Source organism: Mastomys coucha, unplaced genomic scaffold (assembly GCF_008632895.1).
Source record: "Mastomys coucha isolate ucsf_1 unplaced genomic scaffold, UCSF_Mcou_1 pScaffold18, whole genome shotgun sequence".
NCBI lineage: Eukaryota > Metazoa > Chordata > Mammalia > Rodentia > Muridae > Mastomys > Mastomys coucha.
The window spans coordinates 57,952,708-57,975,916 of NW_022196900.1; the positions used below are offsets into that span (position 1 = coordinate 57,952,708).

Consider the following 23,209-nt stretch of genomic DNA (forward strand, 5'->3'; position numbering starts at 1 on the left):
AAAAAAAAAAAAAAAAGAGAGAGAGAGAGAGAGAGAGAGAAACTGCTTGCCTAGCAAGCATGAAGCTCTGGGTTAGATTCTCAGAACTCCATAAAACAGCCCTGGAGGTACAGGCCTATGATCCCAGCACTGAAGAGGGAGAGCAGGAGGATCAGAAATTCCAGGCCACCCTGCCTTATAGGAGACTGTGGATGGTGGAGTGTAATCAAGGAAATACAAGAGGAAGGGGAAATTAAAGATTGAACCAACAGGGGCTTGTGAAAAGGCTCGGAGTGTTAAGGCAGGGGCCATCAAAATGATAGCTTCTTAGATTCCTGAGACCACATGCTGAAAGAAAAGTACTAAGTCCCACATGCTGTTCTTGCCATCCATGAATGTTCAGACATGCACATACCCATATAAACATGAATACATTAATGTAAGCACATGAGTAATAAATGATTTCCTTTTTTAAGAAAAGGAAGTAATTAGCAATGGGCTCTTCTCTAAAAGAAGTGCTTGCTCACTTTGTGTCTGTGTGGGGTGCTGGGGTCACTGCAGACCCAAACTCACAGCAGAAAGCTTCCAGCCATGGACTACTTACTATATGCCAGGTCATAGATTCTGCCTGTTTAAAAAGTAAATGGTGGCTGGGCAGTTGGGGACACACACCTTTAATCCCAGCATTTGGGAGGCAGAGGCAGAGGCAGACTGATCTGTGAGGCCAGCCTGGTCTACAAAGTGAGTTTCAGGACAGCTAAAACTACACAGAGAAAACCTGTCTCAAAATAATAATAATAATAATAATAGTAGTAGTAGTAGTAGTAGTAGTAGTAGTAGTAGTAGTAGTAGTAAATTGTCAATTTACTTCTGTAAAATCCTACACACACACCAGTGCTTATATTACCACCAATAAAAACAGAAGTACAGTAGACAAGGATGGATGTACAAAACATAGCACAAATGGGCGTAATCTAAGCATAAAGTTTATTAAGAAAGTTAGTGGATGTCATTGGACTTCATGGATTGGTTTTAGAACTTCTGATTTCTAGTTCTTAGATCTTTAGTCTTTATAAAGAATGCCCAATTTTTTAATTAATAACTAACTGGCTGTGCAAATCCCACAATGCTTGGTGATGTTAACAGGAGTGGAAGCGGAGTGTTTATTTCCGACATTGTGAAAGGTGGGGCTGCAGACCTTGATGGGAGGTTAATTCGAGGAGACCAGATCTTGTCTGTGAATGGAGAGGACATGAGACATGCTTCACAAGAGACAGTGGCCACCATCCTCAAGGTGAGTCCCTAAAGAGCTTCCCACCTGGCCATGGTGATCAATGCTCACAGAGCTGTCCCAGTCCACCTGACCTTAGTTGGATGCTGTGTTCTTACAAAAATATAACATGTGATTGTTCCAAATGCCTAAGAACAGATTTAAAGGAAAGCTATCCTGATGGCTAAGCAGACAGAGGAACGTGCCTGGAGACTTGAGGCAGTTCCTCATGCTGGTGAGCATTCTAACTGCCAGACTTGTTGGTAGTCCAGCTCATTGGACAGAATGTGCAGGGAATCCATCCCTTCCCCTCTGTATTAATCAGTCCCAACTTAGTGCTACAAGGAAATGCTAAAGCTCATCTAGACTAATTTCTTCATTTCACAAATAAGAACAGAATCACAAAACTGCTCGAGCAGGTTGCTCCCACCCTGGGCTCTGGCGAGCTGTGGAAGCCTGCAGCTCAGACTTCTCAGCTTAAGGGCTCTGCCTCCTGGAACTCCTTCCTCTTTGGTTGCAACCAGTGGATCTTAAAACAACTGTGGAAGTTTGGGCAGACAGAGGGTTTGTTTAATAATCATATTCCTGGTACAGCTCCCAGTTCCTCTTCAAAGGGCCTGGATTTGTGAACTGTCTCCTGTTGGATTTCTTTCTCTCACTTCCTGACTGTTGTGTTCTTTATGACCAGTTTCGTCAGAAGGGAGGGGAAGGGGAGAAAGGCACACTGATATCAAATCCATTTAATGCATCTGAAGCTGCTGAGTTTCTGTTTTATTTGGGATTTGGATGGCAGGATCTCCTTTTGCCTGTTGACCTGGTTACCCTCTGGTCAGCGTCTGCTGCAGAGATGGCTGAAAGCCTGCACTGGTGTTTTAGATCGTAAGTGCTGCCACATCTCACTTCTGCTTTTCTTGCTTTCCCAAGTGTGTCCAGGGCCTTGTCCAGCTGGAGATTGGGAGACTCCGAGCAGGTTCCTGGGCCTCCTCAAGAAAGACCTCGCAGAACAGCCAGGTTGTTGATGTCCTTCCCGGCAGACTCACTCAGTCTTGTGTGCCCACTGGGGGAAAGTTTCTCATTTCACATACGATTATTTAGAAATAATGTCTGCCGTGCTGCATGTTCACAACACCAGCTTCAGTGTGCTTTCGTGTGTGTGTGTGTGTGTGTGTGTGTGTGTGTGTGTGTGTGTGTGTGTGAAATAAAAATGAAAGGTGGGTAGAAATTCATTAAGAAAATTTTCTCTCCTTTACTGTCTGTGTTTTCTTAGAACCACTTTTTCTCTCAGTGTTCAATATTGCCTGTGCGCACATGTACACAGCTGTGTTTATTTTAGAAAAGAAAAAAAAAAGAAGCAACATCTGGTGGCAATTTGACCTCATTAGCACAACATTGTTCTATTCATCCAATTAAACATTGCTATAAAGTTAACTTGTGAATAGCCACTCACACACGCTGAGGGCAGTTAACAGTGCACTCCTAGGAGAGCGAAGTCTGGGGGTTTCTCTCCTGGCAGGGAGGTATTAGTGGGTGACATTTTTCGAGTTAGCAAATATATTTATTTGCAAGACTGATGTCAGTACCACCTTTTTAATGAAGTATTTTCACGGTAATTTGTGTGTGTGTGTTATAATGGCTGACACACTCGGTGACTGCTCTCAGTCCCACTTGGCACATGATTCAGCTGTAGGCATTTACATGCAACCCCCTAGCCCTTTTTTTTTTTTTTTTTTTTTTTGAGGTTAACGTGTCCCTTTAGTTCTCTCCTAGTTTCCTCGTAGCCGCAGCCTCCCACAGCCTAAGGTGCTTTGGATTTGCAGCTGGCATAGCTGCTTCTGCAAAGCCCTTAGCTACAGCTTTGCTCATTAGCATGAGAAAATGTACAACAGAAAACATCATGGAGGGCCAGTGAGCACTTGCTACCAAACCTGATGACCTGGATTTAATCCCTGCAACTCTTAGGTAGAAGGAGAGAACTGCTCCCAAAGTTGTGCTCTGACCTCCATACTCTATGTTGTCTGTGTGTCATAATATGTTGTCACTTACTATGGCATGTGCTTCTACACACACACATATGCACCTATACACAAACATAATAAAAGAATTTTAAATTTATGTCATTGATCACACAGGATCACAGACTAGCTGCTTTGACTCCAGAAATCTTCAAAATGGCAAGTAGAGAGATGGTTCAAGGTTTAAGAGCCCTTGTTGCTCTTCCAAAAGGACTCAGATTCAATTCCCAGAACCTACATGGTGGCTAACAACTGTCTTTACTTCCTGTTCTAAGGAGTTTGACACCTATACTCACACAGATATGAGCACATACATGTAAATACAATTTCAAAAAAGAAGAATGTTCAAAACAACCAAACTAATCCACACTTAAATACCAATTCTCCACTCCACCCCTGGCTTCTGTAATTAGCAGATAACATAGACACACAAGTGGATAGTCAGGATTCAGTGGAGACTTAAGTTGACGTAGGAGCTACAGTCAACAGTCTCAGGCAAACCTGTCTGATGGAAGACTCGCCTGTCTTGAGTGGTTCCATCAAAGCCTCACACACAGGAGATGAGAGTACAGTATGAGCCGTGCTAGGGTAAAACTGTTCTTCCCCTGGATGAGCAGCTGAGGAGTGAATAGACTGGGTTCTTACTTCACTGTAAGTTTGTACAGTGTGTGTTTAATAGTGGTTAAGTATAACTGCCAGTTCATAAAACTCTATGCCCCATGTAAACTGGTATGGTGACACAGACCTGCCATCCTCATACCCAGGGAGGTAAGGGAGGAGGATCACAAGTTCAAGGCCATGCTCAGTTAGATAGTATATAAGGTATGGTCAGCTTAGGTCACATGGGACCTCTGTGCCACACCAAAGAAAAGTGAGTCTATCCGAAAGTATTCAGGTATCTATAACCTATAGTCAAATGAACTTTAGAAGATGAATTAATTGATGAGTAGAGGGTATGTGATAAAGAACATGTGGGGACTAGAGCATCGTCTTAGGGTTTAAACCACTTGTAATTCTTGCAGAGGACCCAGGTTCAATTCTCAACACCCACATCATGGCACATGATGATCTGTAGCTCCAGATGCAGTGCTTCAAGGCTGGTCCATGTGGTGCACATACATACAAAGCAGAATACTTCTTATGTATAAAATAGAAATTATAGACATTTTGTTTTTCATTTTATTTTTGCATTTATTTATCATTATAAATGAGTACACTGTAGCTGTCTGTCTTCAGACCACCAGAAGAGGGCGTCAGATTTCATTATGGATGGTTGTGAGCCACTATGTGGTTTGCTGGGATTTGAACTCACAACCTTTGGAAGAGCAGTCAGTGCTCTTATCCGCTGAGCCATCTCACCAGCCCAAGTTATTTTGCTTTTTGAGAGAGATTCCCAAACATGTCCTCAGGGTCAGGATCTTCTGGCTATACCTCCTTAGGGCTGGAATTATATACTGTATGTGTAACCTTTCTTATTTCAGAAATATTTAAACTTTTTTGGGTTTTTTGTTTTGTTTTGTTTTTGTTTTTGTTTTTTTTGAAACAGGGTTTCTCTGTGTAGCCCTGGCTGTCCTGGACTCACTCTGTAGACCAGGCTGGCCTTGAACTCAGAAATCTGCCTATCTCTGCCTTCCAAGTGCTAGGATTAAAGGCATGCGCCACCACCGCCCGGCTATATTTAAACGTTTTAAAGGTTCTTCTGCAATTAAATAAATGATCATTAAGCTGTGGTGGGTGAAGCACCTGTCTGACATACATAAAGCCCCGAGTTTGATCCTTAGCAAAAAAAAAAAAAAGGAGAGAGAGAGAAGCTTCAGCCAGACATGATGGTACACACTTATGCTCTCTGTGCTCAGGAAGATCTGAGTTCAAGGCCAACCCGCAGTATATAGCAAGACCCTGTTTCAGAACCAAAACACATTGTAATTTACCAAATGTTAATAGTGATATGGTCTTAGCTTAAATTTTCATGATAATTGAGCACAGGCTTGATAATTAGGTAGAAAAATTAGAGATGATATGCTCTATCTACACTAGAAGGGCCTTTGCTAACATGTGGGATTTTTAGATAGTCACTAGCTATAAGTGACTTTATATTATAAATCTCAAATATCTATTTAAATGAGGGAAACAGTTTAATGCAGGTATAACAGGTTAGCTTGAACCATTCTGCTTATAGGACAATGTTCAGAATATAAAAGTAAGAAACCCCTAAAATCTTCTCTTTCTGCTTGATAGTTACTGCTTTCTCTAGAAGTCTGTACTCGGTCTCCTTTCTGTTGATTTAGCTCCACACACTGGCTAAGCAAGCCATGGGCTGTAGTCTGGGTCATGTTGGTTCCTCCTTCAAAAGACAGGGCTGGTCACTGAAGGCTATAACACTAGCAAACTGGGAAAATGCTTGATTTCACGAGCAGCAAAGGCAGCTCAAATGACTCTTTGTACTCTGACTGAGAAGCGAACATCCACAGTGAGGACCACAAGAGCAAGTGTTCACACGGGCCAGGGGTGGACCACGAGAGCAAGCGTTTACACGGGCCAGGGGTGGACCACAAGAGCAAGCGTTTACACGGGCCAGGGGTGGACCACAAGAGCAAGAGTTTACACGGGCCAGGGGTGGACCACAAGAGCAAACGTTTACACGGGCCAGGGGTGGACCACAAGAGCAAGCGTTTACACGGGCCAGGGGTGGACCACGAGAGCAAACGTTTAACACGGGCCAGGGGTGGACCACGAGAGCAAACGTTTAACACGGGCCAGGGGTGGACCACAAGAGCAAACGTTTACACGGGCCAGGGGTGGACCACGAGAGCAAGTGTTTATATGGGCCAGGGGTGGAGAGGGCTGAGCGCAGTGACTGCTTTTGTTTCTTGACTTTTTCAGAATGGTCAGTAGACGTCTGGTGGCTCAGGCTAAGGGCATGTCTCCAGGGCCGTGGTAGTGCCTGCACACAAGTGACCACAGTGTCTTCTTTCCAGGGGGACCAGCACAATGCACACAGCAGCTGTCGGCCTTCCTTCCCAGGCATCACCAGCCTACAAAACCTGGTTGGCACAAAAAGATCTTCAGATCCTCCCCAGAAATGTAAGTTCGAAGTCAGCCTAAGCTACTTGGTGAGGCCTATGTCAAGAGGAAGCGGGAGAGAGAGAGGTGCACAGATCCCATGAGCAACAGAAAAGCAAAAATTTAAGAATGCATCAGAAAGTGCAACTGTTTACAGAGAAAGCATGAATACTTTACAAGTAGCTGGAGGGACTGAGAAGTCCACATGCCCTGGAGAACAGAGTGGAGGGAGACACGGTTTTTTTAAGGCCCTCTTGGGTGAAGGTTATCTTTGAGTAGGACAGAAAAATGCACGATGAAACATAAATGTATTGTTCCCCAGTTCTGAGGAACCGTGTGTCAGGCCATTGCTGCTGCAGCCTGTCAGCTCTGCTCAGACCTAATGGTTGTGGCCACACTGGCCACACTGGGATATTGCTCCTGAGGACTCAGCTGTGTACTCATGCTGAGGAAGGTGTACCCTGCTTGCTTTAGTCTCTTTTCTTGAAAAACCTAGACAACCGCTGCTGTCTCCACAGAGTGTTACACCGTAGACATAGTAGGTCTGATCATAAGCATTAGTGAACGTCTTGCTTCTCTACCAACAGGCACAGAGGGGGAACCAAGGACTGTTGAGATAATCAGAGTAAGTCACTTGTTATTTTGATTCTACTTTGTACATTTTCTCTCTGAATGTATCTTATCAGATTATATGTTATTCCAAGTCACTAAAGTAATTAAGTAACAGAAATCAACATTTTAAAAGTAGATTGAAACATGTAGGTGACCATTGTGAATTTTTTAATATCTGCTTTTCATAATAGTGTGCGTGTATGTTTAAATTTCACACAACAGGATGTTGGACAGTCTCTCGTAGCTCATACCTTGCTGCGTGAACTTGGAGCCCTGTCAGCGTTCGTGACTGCAGAAAACAAGATTGTTCCTGGTTATGTAATATACTCCATTGACTGTGCCTAGAACTTTTTAATCATCTTTCTTTCATTAAAAATTAGCATATCTCTGTTTTGCTTGTTTTCCTTTTTCTTTTTTAGGTCTGTGTATAAGTATTTTGCCACATGTGTGTCTGTGCACTATGTGCTTGCCTAGTGCCCACAAAAGCCAGAAGTGTGGGCCTTGGGTCCTCTGGAACTGGAGTTATAGATGGCCATGAACTACCACACGGGGATGGGAGTCAAACCCACATCCTATACAAAAATAGCAAATGCTTTTACTGTTCCACGTTTCTCCAGACCCCGTGTTTAATTGTTTCCTTTATATAACAAGCATTCTGGAGTGTCTCCTGTCACATAGCCTCTCCCATGAGAATTCCTGTCCAACTGAATTAAAGCCCACCCTAGCAATAGAATCCTAAAGACTGTCTCAAAAATAGAATCGTGTTTTCAGGGACTAGTACTTGGAGTGCTGATATGAAATGGGACACTTTAATGGGGCACACAGACCATCAGACATCAGCTCACTGATCTTTCATTGAGTCAGCCTCAGTCTTTTCATCTACAGCATGGGCTTGTAAAACTAACTCATATCATAAACCAATATTTTGTATGGATTAAATGCTGAACCTGGTGCCTTATGCATAAAAGAATTGCCATGAGTTTTAGATCAGCATTGGCTACATAGTCAGTCCCTGCCTGGCCTACAGAGACTCTATTTTAAAAAACTGAAAATAAATTGATGAGATAAGACATACAGAGTATGTAATTTGTTTTGTTTTGTTTTGTTTTTGTTTTTTCGAGACAGGGTTTCCCTGTATAGCCCTGGCTGTCCTGGAACTCACTCTGTAGACCAGGCTGGCCTCAAACTCAGAAACCTGCCTGCCTCTGCCTCCCTAGTGCTGGGATTAAAGGCATGTGCCACTACCACCAGGCAAAGTATGTAATTCTAAGTCCCTCCTGAATGCCAGAAAATAGCATCTTTCCTTCCTGGCTGTAATTTAACCAAGCTTACTTGTGCGTATTTCCTAGAGTGGCAGCTCAGATGCTCTGGGATGAAGAAGTCAGACGCACCAATAGTAAACACAATTTTGGATAAAACACATATAGAGTTAGGACCAAAGTATTCCAAGGTTTTGAAAATATTTTATATTTCTTAAGCCATTTTAGACATTTGTTTTTATAGGTTTCTATAATATGCCTGCTTACACCTACTCTATTTTCACATGGTCCACTTACAGACCTCATTATAAAATATCTCTTGGGGACTAGAGAGATGGCTTAGCAGTTAAGAGCACTGGCCGCTATTCCAGAAGACTGGGTTCTATTCCCAGCATTGGTTCACAACAGTGTAACTCCAGCTGCTGGGCATCTGGGGTGGTTTGACTGCCAGTGGCCCCATAAGCTCATGTACTTGAATGCTTACTACCCAATGGTGGACTGAGTATTAGGAAGTATGACCTTGTTGAAGAAGGTATTGTCACTGGGGGTGGGCTTTGAGGCTTTAAACTCCACACCAGGCCCGATGTCACTGTCTATCTGCCTTGTGCCTGTGGCTCTGATATAAGCTCTCAGCTACTGCTCCAGCACCATGTGTACCTACTGCCATGCTCCCTACCATGATGGTCATAGACTGACTGTCTGAAACTGTAAGCCAGCCCCACTTACATGCTTTCTTATAAATTGCCTTGGTCATAGTATCTCTTCACAGCAATCCAAAAGTAACTAAAGGCATGCTCCAACACTGTCTTCTGCCTTCTTCAGGCCGTGCATGGATGTGGTACCCAGATGTACGTGTAGGCAAATATTCATGCCCTTAAAATAAAAATAAATTACTATTTCGTGGAGTTTTGCACAGAGGGCATCGCTAAGTGATTGATGCATTTGGAAAGTATCAGTTGGACACAAAGGCTGTGTAAACAGGATAGAAGTGAGGCACTACAGTGATTCTAAGTTACATCAGGGCAGCACCAATGATAACAGAATAATCGATGTGTTTGTATCATCTAGGATGTGGGCTATGTGTTTGTGTATTTACATGTGTACACATCCCACAGCTCACAGGTCACAGTTGTCACAGGACAACTGAGGAAGTCAGCTGTTCCCTTCCACCTTGTTGGGACAGGGTCTCTCTAGTTTCTGCAGCTATGCTGCCTACTCTAATCAAATAGGCCCATGAGCTCCTAGGCAGTTCTCCTTTCTCCTCCCATCTTTCTGTCTGAGGCCTAGAATTATGTGATTTTCAGGGGTTGAACTCAGGCCAGGCTTGGGTTTTTTAATCTTCTGAACCATCTCTGTGGCCCTAAGGTAGAGCATTTTGCCATGTTGGTGACATTTTATTTGGTTTGGGCTCTAGGGATTAAAGCTAGAGTTTTGTGCATACTAAGGCATGTTCTACCATGAGCTCCTCCCAGCCCCTACAAGTCTGTCTTAAGTTCTGTTCATATGGCCTCTCCAAGATGCTTTCTTCTGCTTTATTAAGGTATAAATGATGAACACTTAGCTATGGAGGGCACTTTTTTTTTTTTTTTGGTTTCTTTTTGTTTTTTTTGTTGTTTGAATTTCGCTGTGTAACTCTGGCTAGCTTGGAACTTACTGTGTAAACCAGGCTGACCTAGAACTCATAGAAATCCATTGGCCTCTGCCTCCAGAGCACTGGAGTCATGACTGTCTTTGGCTCTGGATATTTTTAAATAATAAGGTGGTGACCATGTAGGGCCTTTACCTCAAGAGTTGTGCTTCTGAGTTGGGCAGTGGTGGCACACGCCTTTGATCCCAGCACTTGGGAGGAGGCAGAGGCAGAGGCAGGCGGATTTCTGAGTTCAAGGCCAGCCTGATCTATAGAGTGAGTTCCAGGTCAGCCTGCCTCCGCTGTTTTGTTTTCCATTGCTGGGATCCACCCAGGAGCCTGATAGGGGCCATGCTTATCTATATAAAACAGTGTTACAGAGTTTGCTTTCTACTGCCCTACAGAACATGGGGCTGGGTGGTTTTACATCTTCTGGCATGTTGACAAGCATGAAATTTTATCCTAGACCTCGTGAATATTGTTAAGTTGTGTGTATCTTCTGTGAAAAATAATGTTGCTTATGCTTTAGCAGGCCCAGTTAGATTGAGAGGAAATGTCCACCTGCCTTTGTAGTGATTTAAAGCAAAGTTCAATAATCAAAAATTTTGGCATGCTGGTTAAGGGATCCTCGGTACCTAGTGGATTAGTGATAATTCCACACATTTGTGGTCAGAATACAGGATCTCTTTCCACTCTGCATTTCCTCCCTGCTTACCTAGCAGCCAGAGAAGCCTCTTTTTGGTTCCTTCAGCTGGAAGGGTGGTGTTCGTATCAGAAAATCAACAGTTCATCCGCCTTTTCAGCCCCTAGTCTGACTGGGATTCTCCCTCAGAGCAAAAATGTACCTAACACACACGGCCATGAGTGAGCATGCACACACATATGCACATACCTGAGCACTCACACACTTCAATCACATGCACGTATACACACACTCACACACTCACAAGTGCATGAGCTTGTACACACACAAAGGTGGTGAGCCTGCGCAGTGTACCCCTGCTGTAACTTCTGCAGATTTTCACTTTCCACCAGTTAGTTTCTTTTGGTTTCAGAAGCTATGAGCCATTATTATTTGCATTTTGACAAGATTTTCCCATTATAGTCAACAGGAGCAGATAGACTTGGCTTGAGTGCCAGCCTGCCAGAACTGCAACTTGTCATTTGTTCTTACAGTCATTTTAAAAATATTAACCTTCCTAAGATGGGGAGACAGGGTGGGACGAGAGCCAGATCTCTGCTCAAGGTCCATCTTTACAAAGATTCTCACTACTGTTTTACTTCTCTCTCCAAACTGTTGTCACAACAGTGGGCGCCCTCTCAGATCCTTTGTTTAGTGCAGGCATGCAGCTCTTTTGAAGCCAAGTGTGTTTGTTCACACCCAGAACATGATATGTGTGGCAGTTTAATCATAAACACCATATGAGAACACACTTGCCAAGCCTGCGTCAAATTGGCCGCTCCACTGAGCAGTAGTGAAGGCTTTTGTTTTTGAATTTACTGCTGCTATTGGCTTTTATTGAGCTCTTCAGTGGGCCAGGACAACACATTGTTATCTTATTTATACTCAGATTATCACCATGTACTATGCAGTCTACCTCCCCATCTTGTGTGTAAGGGTGGAGACTCACAGAGATGAGCTTCTCTGAGGCCCCCACACCACCTGACTGCAAAAGCTGACACAGGCCTTTTTGATGGCATACACTCAGCTCCCATGTTATCATGGAGAGGTTTTGTTCAGTGCAATGTAAGGACAGACTGTCTGTGCCTATTATTAAACACGCAGGCCTTCTGTTTTCTCTCCTTGTAGGAGCTCAGTGATGCCCTTGGAATCAGTATTGCTGGAGGAAGAGGAAGTCCTTTAGGAGATATCCCAATATTTATTGCCATGATTCAGAACAGTGGAGTGGCTGCACGGACCCAGAAGCTTAAGGTAAACCTCCAGGCGACTGGCAGAAGGCTGACAGTGTGTGCTGGGTTCAGGAGGAGGTTGGAGCCATAGAAACCTTGTTTAAAGTTGGAATTGCAAAAGCCATCAGCACCCCCATGCTGAGGACAGAATGCATTAGCAAGGCTGTAGACCTGAAAGTCATTAAGTCCCTGGACACATAAAAATGTTATTCTTATCCAATCTTTGAGTGAAAGAAGGAATCCCAGCTCCTTAAACCCCTTCAAGACCTTTTAGCATCTCGTTTACACAAATTGGTTTATGAATTAGATTTGATCTTGGAATATTCCCTTAACTGAAAGTATTAGTTTTTTTCTGTTGTTTCTTAATTTTAACTGAGGTATAAAAATTAAGCAGAAAAGCCCTGGCTTCCTCACTGGAGCTTCAATGAACAGTTAATTTATGCCCCCCACTCTTACTGGCTACCAAAACACCAAAGTGACCTATGGCATCTTTTAGTAATGAAATCTAATGCCCTTCTTGCCTTTCTGATGGGGCTGCATTTGGGAAAAGCCGTTAAAAATTCCCTGCACTCCACAGAAGCCAGCTCTCAGCAATGAGGCAGATGAGAGATGTAACGTAACGAAAAGTTTTAGGCATTCTTCTCAAATTTAATTTTTCTTAATGATAGTGATTTTCTTCCACTTTTGTCCTTCCAGGTTGGAGATCGGATTGTAAGCATTAATGGGCAACCTCTGGATGGACTGACTCACACAGATGCTGTTAATCTACTGAAGAATGCCTTCGGGCGCATTATCCTGCAGGTATTGCGATCAATGGAGAACCAGCTGGCAGAGGCAGATAAATGACAGCAGAAAAGACGGAGTCACTGGCAGTCAGCATCACCACCCAGCAGGGTGCTTGCTGATGTGAATTATGAAGGTTGAAAGCGAGAAATTATTATTTTTATTCAGAAATTCTTTAGTGCCACCCATACAGGCATGAGCAGGATTATCCAGAGGTATAACAAGGGGAGAAAAATTACTCTCAGCTTCATGTGATAAATCAACAAGGCTTTTAGCTTCCGCCATTCTTTTGTAAATTGAAGTTTGCTGTGAATAGGAAATGATTTCCTTTCTTATATCCAAGGGCTGTTCCTAGGCAGCTCTCGCACTGTTTCCTGTCCCTTTAAAAGCAGAGAAAAATACAATGCTCTTTCTCCTGTGCCATGAATGGTTGCCAGCACCCTGCAACTCTTACTGCATAGCAGTCATCAATTAAGGCAGACAATTATTGATCAGCTGTGGCCCCGTGAGCATTGTCCAGAGCAGCAGAGAAATCCAGGAGGAAGTGAAAACAAAATGTGCTGTTAATTTCCCTTCCCTCGATTGCAGTCCTTCCCATGTCTCTGAGATTGACACCATGCAGAGACTGGAGAGGCAGCATACTGGCAGTGACTTTCTTTAATGAGTGCCCCTAAAATGAAGGATTATAATCACCATACTTCTGAAAGAGGCTGTATAAAATGATTTACAGGTAAAAAGAATAAGACCCACAGCCAGCACTCTGATAATTCTAGCCTTAGAATCAGAAGATTGAATGGAAAACCCACGACGTTTGAGAGAAGTGATTTGTGGGACTTAGCTCTGAGAACTCAGCGGTCTAGGTCAAAGTGACAGAGCATTTAGCCAGGTACACATGGCGGGGAGCCGTGGAACACTGTCTGTGGTCTCAAAAGAGTTGATGCAATAGCCAAGTATTATCTGGGTCCTTAAGTGTCTGCTGAATACCAACGAAACAGTGCATGGCCAGCCTCAGCCCTGCTTCTCCAGGATGCGTATTGTCCTCGTGCAGAGTGGACATTTCTGGTCATGACTCTGTTCCTGCTCCAGGAGCTTGGCTTTTACTGACCCCTAGAGTCACTTGTTGCAATCGCACCTCTTTGGTCTCAGCTGCTGTCACCAGAGGTGGAGTGAGCAGAGCCTCAGTGGGAACCTGAGTAAGAAGAAGGGGCTTAGACTTAAAGTCTACTATTAGCGATATCCCTACAAACTGACTAATTCGTTCAGCTCCACCTTTTACACGAGGAAGCATGCCACAAGCTGGAAGTAAGACGTAGCTCAGTGGTAGAACACTGCATGGCGTGCACAGAGCCCAGAGTTAAGTCCCAGCACCCCTCCAGCCCTGCCCCCCAAAAGACTACATTTTTAAATTACCTTGGAAGACATGACGCCTCTCAGCAATGGGGGCTGGGCAGAGGATCCAGAGTTGGAGACCACCCTTGGCCTCAGTGAGTTCAAAGTTACCTTTGGCTACAGAGTGAGTTCAAAGCCAGCCCTAGGTACTTGAGATACTATATTTAAAAAAACAAAAAAGTCAACAAAAACTTAGTTTTAGAAGCTGAATTTGGTAACCATATCTATAATCCCGAGTCTCAGAACATTGAGGCCAATGGATCAGTAGTTCAAGGTCAGTCTTGGTGCTATAGAAAGTTAGAGGTAAGTCTAGACTGAAACCTTTTCTCACAAAAACAAAGGTCTCAAAGGAAACACTTTATTCTTGCTAAGTTGCTTCTGTCAGTGTACTTTTTAGAAATAGTTCTTATAAAGGACCTAGGGAAATAGCGCACCAGGTAAAAACATTGGCCGCTCTTCCAGAGGACATAGGTTCAATTCCCAGCACCCAAATGGTGGTTCACAGGCTCTGTAACTCCTGTTGAAGGGGCATCTGATGCCCTCTTCTGGTCTCCTCTGGCACTACCTGCACTTAGTGTACAGACATATCTGCAGGCAAAACACCCATTGAAATGAAAGTGTGAAATAAATATTTTAAAATTTTATTTAAATGTTTTTTACAAAGTAGAAAATGTACTTTTAATTTGTTTCAGATACAAGCTATAGAAGAAGAGTGACTTGTTTTTGCCCACTCTGACAGCTGTTTTGTTTGATTTGGGGTTTTGTTTCAGACAAGGTCTCTCAGTGTATCTCTGGCTAGTCTGGGATCTTTCTGCCTCAGCTCCACACTGCTGGGATTTCAGGGCTGCACCACACCGCTTACTCACTCTCAGTAGCCTGTTTCTGAAAGAGGTCTTTATTCCTTTTCTGTTTCTGTGTTTTAAGAAGAAAGTGACATTTAATTTGAAAGTGTTCTCTCTTGAAAATCATGTTAGTTGCTGTTTTCTTTCTTCATCTGCGCTCTGAGCATCAGTGGACTATCTCATAGCTAAGATAGTCGAACTCAAGAATGTGGAGCTTGTGTAGCAATGTCCCCTCTCAAGTACCTTCTAGTCACATGGTGTTTGCATCCATTGAAACGTGTGCGACACAATTATATGGCAGCTGGCTCATCACTAGGTAATTGTTTTCATTATCAGATAGGCCATTGGAAGGGAAGTTAAAAAAAAAAAAAAAAGTCCAGGTAATTGTGCCTGGTGATATGGAAAATGACGTGTGTATGCATGGTTTTGTATGCATTCGTACAGGACAAAGGCCATTCCTCAGTCACATCCACCATCAGCATCCCCAACCCGTCTCTACCTCTCCAACACAGGGATTATAGGCACACACCACTACTTCCTTTGTTTTTTACATGGATACCAGAGAGTGAGCTTGGGTCTGCATGCTTGAGAGGCAAGCACTTTACCAGCTGAGCCATCTCTCCAGCCCATGGAGAAGACTTACGGTGTCTCCCAGAAAGCCATCATCGGCAAGTGCTGTTGGCATGGGAAAAAGCAAAGGCAGCTCATACTCAGGAAGCTTGCCACCTCTGAGTAGAAGAAGGAGTAGATGTCCCTGCCTCTGAGGCTGGCGGCTCACACTCAGGAAGCTCGCCACCTCTGAGTAGAAGAAGGAGTAGATGTCCCTGCCTCTGAGGCTGGCGGCTGCTTACTGACAACTCCAGGTGAGCAGCTGAGGTTGACAAGGCTGCTCAAAATGTTTCTAAATATTCCTACTTTTATTTGCCTCTTGTAATTTGAGAATTTGTCTTGCTCAGTTCTTTCCCATATGACTATAGAACTATTTTTAATCCAGGTGTCATACTCTGATAGAAAAAATTTGTTTTTGCTTTAAGATTTATCTTTTCTTAAATTTATGTATAGATGTTTGTGTGTGTGTGTGTGTGTGTGTGTGTGTGTGTGTGTGTCTGACTGTCTGTCTCGTGTTTTTGTCACTGTGTCTTTGTGAGTAAATACCACATATATGCAGATGTTCAAGGAAGCCAGGAGTGAGTATTAGATCCCCTGGCGCTGGAGTTACATGCAGTTGTAAGTCACCTGATGTCGGTGCTGGGAAATGAACTCAAGTCCTCTACAAGACCAGCAAGCTCTCTTAACCACTGAACCATCTTGTTAGCCCACTAGGGGGAAAACTGTTTCTAATTTTTTACCTTTCTTTGAAGACATAAGAGGGGAAAAAACATGTCAGGCATTTCTATCATGGACAGAAGTTGGAGAGTTGGGCTCTGTAGCATTGAGGCAACATTAATTAAACAGACAACCCAGGCTGGCCTCACTATTCAGCTAAGGTCATCCTTGAACTCCTGATCTCAGTATCCCATTCTACTTTTTCCTGGATAATGTGCTCTTGATGGTATTGCAGTGTTAGGAACACTGTGTGGGGAGGCCAAGCAGCCTCATGGCCAAGGAAGCATGTTGCACATGCTCAGTGCTGGAAATGAGGGCAGACTCAAGCCACTTGGACTTTGCAGAGCTAACACCCCATTGCCTGACACACACACACACAGCACTTACTAGGTACTGGCTGAATAAATAAATCAAAATGAAAGAGAGGGATCACAAAGTCTAGGACCACATTTGGAGATCAGAAGAAAATCTAGAAATCAAAGAGAGAATGATTAAGAGTCTCTTTAGGAAGTAGTTCTTCAGGGGCATCCTCTAGAGCTTGTGGAACTAACAGAAAAGGCCCCGGTGGTAGAAGGGTTAAGAAAGCGTAGAGAAGGAGCAAGACATGTGGCTCACCTGAAGAGTACTGGGTTCCATCCTAGAACCACACATGAGTGTTGGGGAGAGCAAGGGGACCGAGGGATTAAACCAAGAAACCTAATGTCCAAGAAGTAGAAGTCGTAAACTGAAACACTTGGGAGGGGGGGAATGGTGTAAAGAAATGTGAAGACATATTCATCAGTGCACATATCAAATAATAAAAGAATAATGCCTACCTAGACTTTACATTTTTAAGAGGAAAGTACTTGCTAACTATGAAGAGCAAGGCATTTGAATGCCACGGGCCTTTTTTTTTTTTAAATCAGTTTTCTGAGAGAATTTACTTCAAGGTGTACTCCAGCCATGACAGAAGATGCTGTTGTGCTGGGCAATGTTAAAGTCCCCGTCGGTGGGCACAGAGCCCAATCTGTCCAAGTGGAGCAGAGGGAAGGGCACATTGAGAAGAACGACTCTGAGCTAAGGAGGAGAAAACGGGTAGGGTTGCTAAGTGGGTAGAGCACTTGCCATGCAAACCTGACAGCACAAGTTCAAGCCCAGATCCCTTAGTGGGAGGAGAGAACTGACACTGGACAGCTGTCCTCTGACTTACACACACTAATATAAGGAATAGTAATAAGATTAAACTAAGATGGGAAATGAGGTATTGAGAATCCAATATACCTAACTGTCCTGGGAGTGTGAGGTGAATTGAAAAACGTAAAGCTGATCTAATAAAAACATAAAAAATAAAATATGTACTAACTATATACTCTGGGAAATAAATTTACACCATAATCAAGGAAACATTAGCATACAGGAAGTAGCAGGCTTAGTAAGAATAGCATTTAGGTAAAAATTAAGTCATGACCTTTGGAAGGTTTTGGGGGGGTGTTTGTTTGTTTGTTTTGTTTTGTTTGTCTTCTATTGTCATCGTTGTTGTGTTGTTGTTGTTTGGGGACAAGTTCCTGCTGTGTAGCCCAGGCTACCCTCAACCTCTAACATAAGCTAAGGAAATCTAGTGCTGGGATCCCACTGAACCTTGGCTGACCGCTTGCCTCCCATGTTGAGAATGAGACAGGTAATGGTGAAAGGCTAGGGAGGAGCTTGTTTTCAGTCTGGCTGCTCTGGAAAGATAGATGTCCTCAGATCACCTCCACCCTCACCACCCGCCCCCCCCCATCCCCCATGGAGGGGACTGTGGCTCACAGCCATGGTCAGGTCATTCTGGTTGAGCATATTCCGAGCACTGGCCATACAGAGTCTTATCAGGACGAGGAAATCACCCCTGCCAGGGGCAGTTCTGATCTACTGCACAGGATGTTTGTCTCTGAGACTTACGACCCTAGAATCCAAGGAGAGAATGACACTGAAAGGAATCAGGAGGGCAAGTTGGAGTTTGTCAGGATGACTTCAGGCTTAGAGCAAGGACTGGAGATTTGTAGGTGCCGCTCTGGAGCAGGGGATTATCAACGGTGTGTTGATTATGTCTCCTAAAGTCTTGAAAAAAAAAAAAAAAAAACCTTTGCTATTCTTATCTGGTGCCTTCAGCCTTGAAAGGGGAGGTTGCCAGAGGAACATCCTTAAATGATTAACATGTCTGCTGTACAGAGTTGAACAGGAATCTGACCCAAAGTTGAAGGTAGCAGAGGAGAAGCTGGAAAATGAAGACGCAATGACAGGCTTGCCACAGTTCCTCTCCACATCCACAGACCTTTGTTAAGTCCCTGCATTCAGCAAAACCAGCCTGAACCTTCCCTCCTCTTACATATTAAACAATATAGCCAAACATCACAGTGTAGGAAGTCAGAGACGTGGGTGGCCATGACACGTCAGTGAAAAGATCAGATGACTTACAGCTTTTGCTGTCCACCCAAGAATATGACTAGGTCATTTAAAAGTTCATCAGCGAGGAGTAGCTGCTTGTTTAGGAGGCTGAAGCAGGAAACTTATCACAGACCAGCCTGGGCTCTAGAGGGAGTTCAAGGCTAACCTAGGCTACATAGTCTATCCACCTTGTTTCAAAACCCAATTAATTAATTTAGTTAAATCGACAAATAGAAGTAAAATTATGCTATTTAGGAACATGGAAACAAATACTGAAAGAAATTGCTAAAGAGTGGAGATATTGTCAGAGAGAAGGAGGGATGGAGGAGCAGACTCTTCCATTAAAGTTTGGCTGGTGGAGGATTCTTGTTTTGTTTTTTGGTTTTTGGTTTTTTGAGACAGGGTTTCTCTGTATAGCCCTGGCTGTCCTGGAACTCACTCTGTAGAGCAGGCTGGCCTCGAACTCAGAAATCCGCCTGCCTCTGTCTCCCAAGTGCTGGTGGAGGATTCTTACTTCATCATTTATTTGGTACATGCATGTGTAGTGGTCAGAGGACAGCTTACTCTTAAGATTCTGGCTTACTCAGTATAGGATATGCCCTAGACATCAGATAATGGTAAAGCTCTGCATGTGAGGCTATGCAGGACCTGAAGGATAAGTGACATTGGGGTTCATGAAGACGAGAAAGCCTCATGATGCAGGAAAGGACAGGAACTGTGGAACAAGTGAGTGGAGTGCACAGTAACCAGTGCCTCTCCAGGCCTAGCAGGTTCCCTCAGCAACACACAGCACAGCCTTCTCCTTATAGAGCTGCTGAAGACTAAATAGGCCACAATGGATAGTGCTCATGTTTCCTTATGTTAAGTTTTATATTTTATTTTTTTATTTTATATTTCTTTATAACATCTGGAATCTGAGAATGGCGAAATTCCTCTTGGCATCACAGAAATTGTCTTGAGGGGCAACCTGGATTGCCTGCCTAGCAAACACAAGCCATGAGACCCTGGTTTTAATCCTTGATACTAGAAAAAAAAAATAAAAATTAAATAATCCTGGGAGAAATCCTTGGAGTATTCTGGGTGATGTTGGGGATTTGAGCCACTAGAGGGCTCTGTGTCTAGCAGCCAGTTTGCCCCTCTCATGTGTTACAATCTAGACCCTTAGACTTATTTTTTAAGAGGCCTAAAAATTGGTATGTCAAGAGAGCCATTGTCGGTGGACTTTAGATAAATACTTTCCGCTGCTTCACATTCTACCAAAGCTAGTTCTAGGCGCTCATTGCTCTTTAGCATGCCCACTGTCTCAGGGTCACCTTGGCCACTCAGCTCTCCTGAGCAATCTCTACACATCTGCACTTCTGGATCTAGGATGCAGGTTAGGTACAGATGCAGGCTGGGTGTGAATGCTGAGTTTTACATTTTATACCAAAGAGATTTGGGCCCCGACAAATCTAACAGCTAACAGTGTTCCCTAGCACGATTAAATGCTCAGGAAAGCTTCAGGCAGGGAGCATAGGCTTGTGTGCTTTAGAACAGCCCACATTCTCAGAAACTATACTTGACTTCTCAATTCTCCAAGACATAATCTCCCAAAAACTGTTTTGTTGTTGTTGTTCTTGTTGTTTGATTTGAGTTTTTTTTGAGACAGGGCTCTTCTGTGTACCCCTGTCTGTCCTGGACCTGAACTGTAGACCAAGCTGGCCTCAGACTCACAGAGATCCTCCTGCCACTGCCACCCAAGTGCTGAGATTAAAGGTGTGCTGAGATTAAAGGTGTACTGAGATTAAAGGGCCACCACCAGCCCCCAAACCTGTTAAGGAGAGCTGCTCATCTTGTGGTCCATGCAGTAAAGGCATGTACAAATGACTCAACCAGAAAGTTTATTGAACAGAGATTGACTTAACTGCTGAACATAATGCTGTAGTTGAGTTCAGCTTTATTTTTTAAGTCATGTAGTGTCCCAGTAGCTGTGGCACAAGCCAGTATATCTGATGAAATAACTCTTTCTCAAGAAGAATGGCTTGAGAGGTGAACCCCAATAAAGGAGCTGAAGGAATTGGAGGTTGAGAGAGAAACTCCATTGGACAGGGAACCACAATGAAAGAACAAGGCATTTGGAGGAGGAAACACAGAGTGAGCTGTGAGCACAGTGGGAGGGGGAAACACATACTGACCAGCAAGCGCAGTGGGAGGGGGAAACACAGAGTTTGGCGTGAGTGCCGTGGGAGGGGGGAATACACCCTGGCAGAGAGTGGTGGGAGGGGGGAACATGGTTATTGGCTCATTTTCCAACTCCATGGATATTGCTGACTGTTCCTTAGGCCTGGAAGACAGCACGTCTTTCTTAGCCTTCCTGTCCTGCAGCTCACTGTCCTTGGGTAGCTGAATCCTCCCTTCCTCTTCCTTCCGGTTGGTAGCCTCCCAGGTCACTGGTGGGTGGGCCTCTGTACCCAGTTCCTTCTGGAGGTGGGTCTCTGCTTCCATGGCTGCTGTTCTTCACACTGTCTCTGTCTAGGTCTCCTCTTCCTTGCAATGATAGATCTTCCCACCTCTTCCTTCTTGTTGGTAGTTTTGGGTAGGCAGATTACATACTTCTCGTCTTGGTCCCTTCTGCCTTGGAGAAGCTGGGACTCTTCCTTCAGGCTGCTTGGCTGTTCTGACTCAGGCTTGTAATTACTAAGTCTTTAATAGTAACTACACCTGGAGGGGGTACAAAATACTTCCATTAGATGTCTAGTGAGAAATCTTTAAATTTTGCAGCCACTTGGTCAGTAAGGCAGCTCAACTAGATTTAATATGTTCATACCTGTCGCCCAACAGTTCTGTGTCTCACCACCCACCCTGCCCCCTGTGCATCTCCATCACCAGGCACAAATGTCAAGAGAACTCATTTTTGACCAGACTAATGTTTTGAAGGTTGAGCAGGATGGCATCAGCCATATTTCCCAACTGTCCTTTTCCTCTGGGGAAAGAGGGGAAAGGGTTCCAGTCCACATGAGGCAGAAGGCCAGACCATAGATCCTAGGGTAGGATTGTCACCAAACCTAGGAGTCACAGCATGAGCTCATGCACAGAAAGCCAGCCTAAAGAGCCTCATTAATAGTGCTAAGCAGGAAGGGAATTTTGGTTCAGTGTGTCCCTCTTTGTAGTAGGGACAAAGAGACCCAGTGACACACACACACAGTCTATCTTAGAGTCCTCAAGTTAAGACTGAAGCTTAAAGAGAGGGCCAAGGATATGCGCACCTAAGCATCCTGGTCCAAGACCTTTTCTGCCACCACTGACCTTCACTGTGTGGACTTCCACCTCATCCCGTGACGTGTTAGAACTGTGTGGCGTCTCTTTCCTAAGACAGGCTCTCCCTCTAGCTGACCCCTTTTCCTTCTCCCAGCATAAGCTTCCCAGGGAAATACCCAGATTATTAGAGTTCCTTGTTTCAATAGTGTGAGAGATGAAGAGACATAGGTGTCTCTTGGAGTATCTTCATTTCTACCACGCTGGTTACAGGCTCTCACCTCTCCAGGCCAGGGAACCCAGAGGCTAGAACACCTGAAGTTGCAGAGACCATGATACCCGGGCCTCATAAAGGGCCTCTAATTGTGTCACTTCCTACTTTGACTGTCACTGGGTCCTGTTGCCCCTCACATGACACACACTACACACCTCTCTGAGGACATGACCACTTCTCTCCCTTGTTTTCCCCGAGTCCCATCCCTGCTCTCAGAACCCAGTGAAGCTGAAAACCACAAGTCCAAGATTCACTTGATAAAGAAAAATAAAGTCTATTTTCTGTGCTCTTGTTGGCCTTCCCCTGCCTCCCCAAAGGAGCCTGGGCTTACTTACCTCAGACCATAGTCTCCAGTCCCTGGTGCTCAGAGGCAAGGCTGAGCAGGACACGTAGGTCCACCTCAGTGTTGAACTTGTACACCACTGACCTAACCTTTAGGGAGTAGCTCCTCCCACTCCCAAGCCAAGCCCCAGGGAAGGTTTAGCCACTGCCTATCAAGTTTCTTGGTCAGTCAGCTCTTCCTGCAGGTGGCAGATTTGCTGTCCTGGGTCTCCCCACAGGAGACCTGCTGTCCTTCTTATTTAACACTTAGCCTGAGGGTTCTACTCCTTCAAAACTGGCAAGAGGGTTCTGGGTGGTTCCCTTTTAATTTTAGAGCTGGTTGTGGGAAAAAAACTGCAGGCCTTTTTTTTGTTGTTGTTTTTTTGTTTTGTTTTGTTTTTTAATATTTTCCAGCTTGATGGTAAAGCTTTGTAATGAGTGTAACTGGACTGTAACTGAGGGTACAGCTATGCCTGGAAAGTAAATTCTGGAGCTCTTCTTCCTGCCTGCTCCGTGATTGCTTCCTGACATCTCACTAGAGAGTACTAGATTCCAACCAGACACAGCGGTGGCTCCTGCCAGTAACCACAGCAGTCTAGAAGCTGCTGCTTCTAGGATGGCTATGAGTTTCAGGTTAGCCTGGGCTACAAAGTGAGCTGCACAGTCTCTAGTGGAGAAGAAGGGCTGGAGGTGTTAGTGCCTGCCTGTAGTTCCAGGTCCTGGGAGGCAGAGACAGGCTGATCTCTGAATTCTAGGCTAGCCAGGGCTATATGTGAAGACCCTAATCTCTCTCTCTTTTCTCGAGACAGGGTTTCTCTGTGTAGCCCTGGCTGTCCTGGAACTCACTCTGTAGACCAGGCTGGCCTCGAACTCAGAAATCCGCCTGCCTCTGCCTCCCAAGTGC

General features: G+C 44.3%; 1 protein-coding gene and 1 long non-coding RNA gene across 6 annotated transcripts in view; one reads left to right on the forward strand and one right to left on the reverse strand.

The window, feature by feature from the left end:
• The window catches only part of Patj (PATJ crumbs cell polarity complex component), a 314,427-nt gene that overhangs the window by 271,618 nt on the left and 19,600 nt on the right, over nt 1-23,209 (forward strand). For all 5 annotated transcript variants that reach the window (XM_031377903.1, XM_031377900.1, XM_031377901.1 and 2 more), the window contains 6 exons: nt 1,126-1,273; nt 2,174-2,260; nt 6,240-6,345; nt 6,912-6,949; nt 11,633-11,755; nt 12,430-12,534. In XM_031377903.1, coding sequence (XP_031233763.1) covers nt 1,126-1,273; nt 2,174-2,260; nt 6,240-6,345; nt 6,912-6,949; nt 11,633-11,755; nt 12,430-12,534 — 607 coding nt within the window. The remainder of the gene's footprint in view (nt 1-1,125; nt 1,274-2,173; nt 2,261-6,239; nt 6,346-6,911; nt 6,950-11,632; nt 11,756-12,429; nt 12,535-23,209) is intronic.
• On the reverse strand, nt 20,344-21,998 carry LOC116096269. The gene is made up of 2 exons (XR_004120934.1): nt 21,762-21,998; nt 20,344-21,176 (listed from the first exon to the last, which is right to left on the reverse strand). It is a non-coding gene; the product is annotated as an uncharacterized LOC116096269 (long non-coding RNA).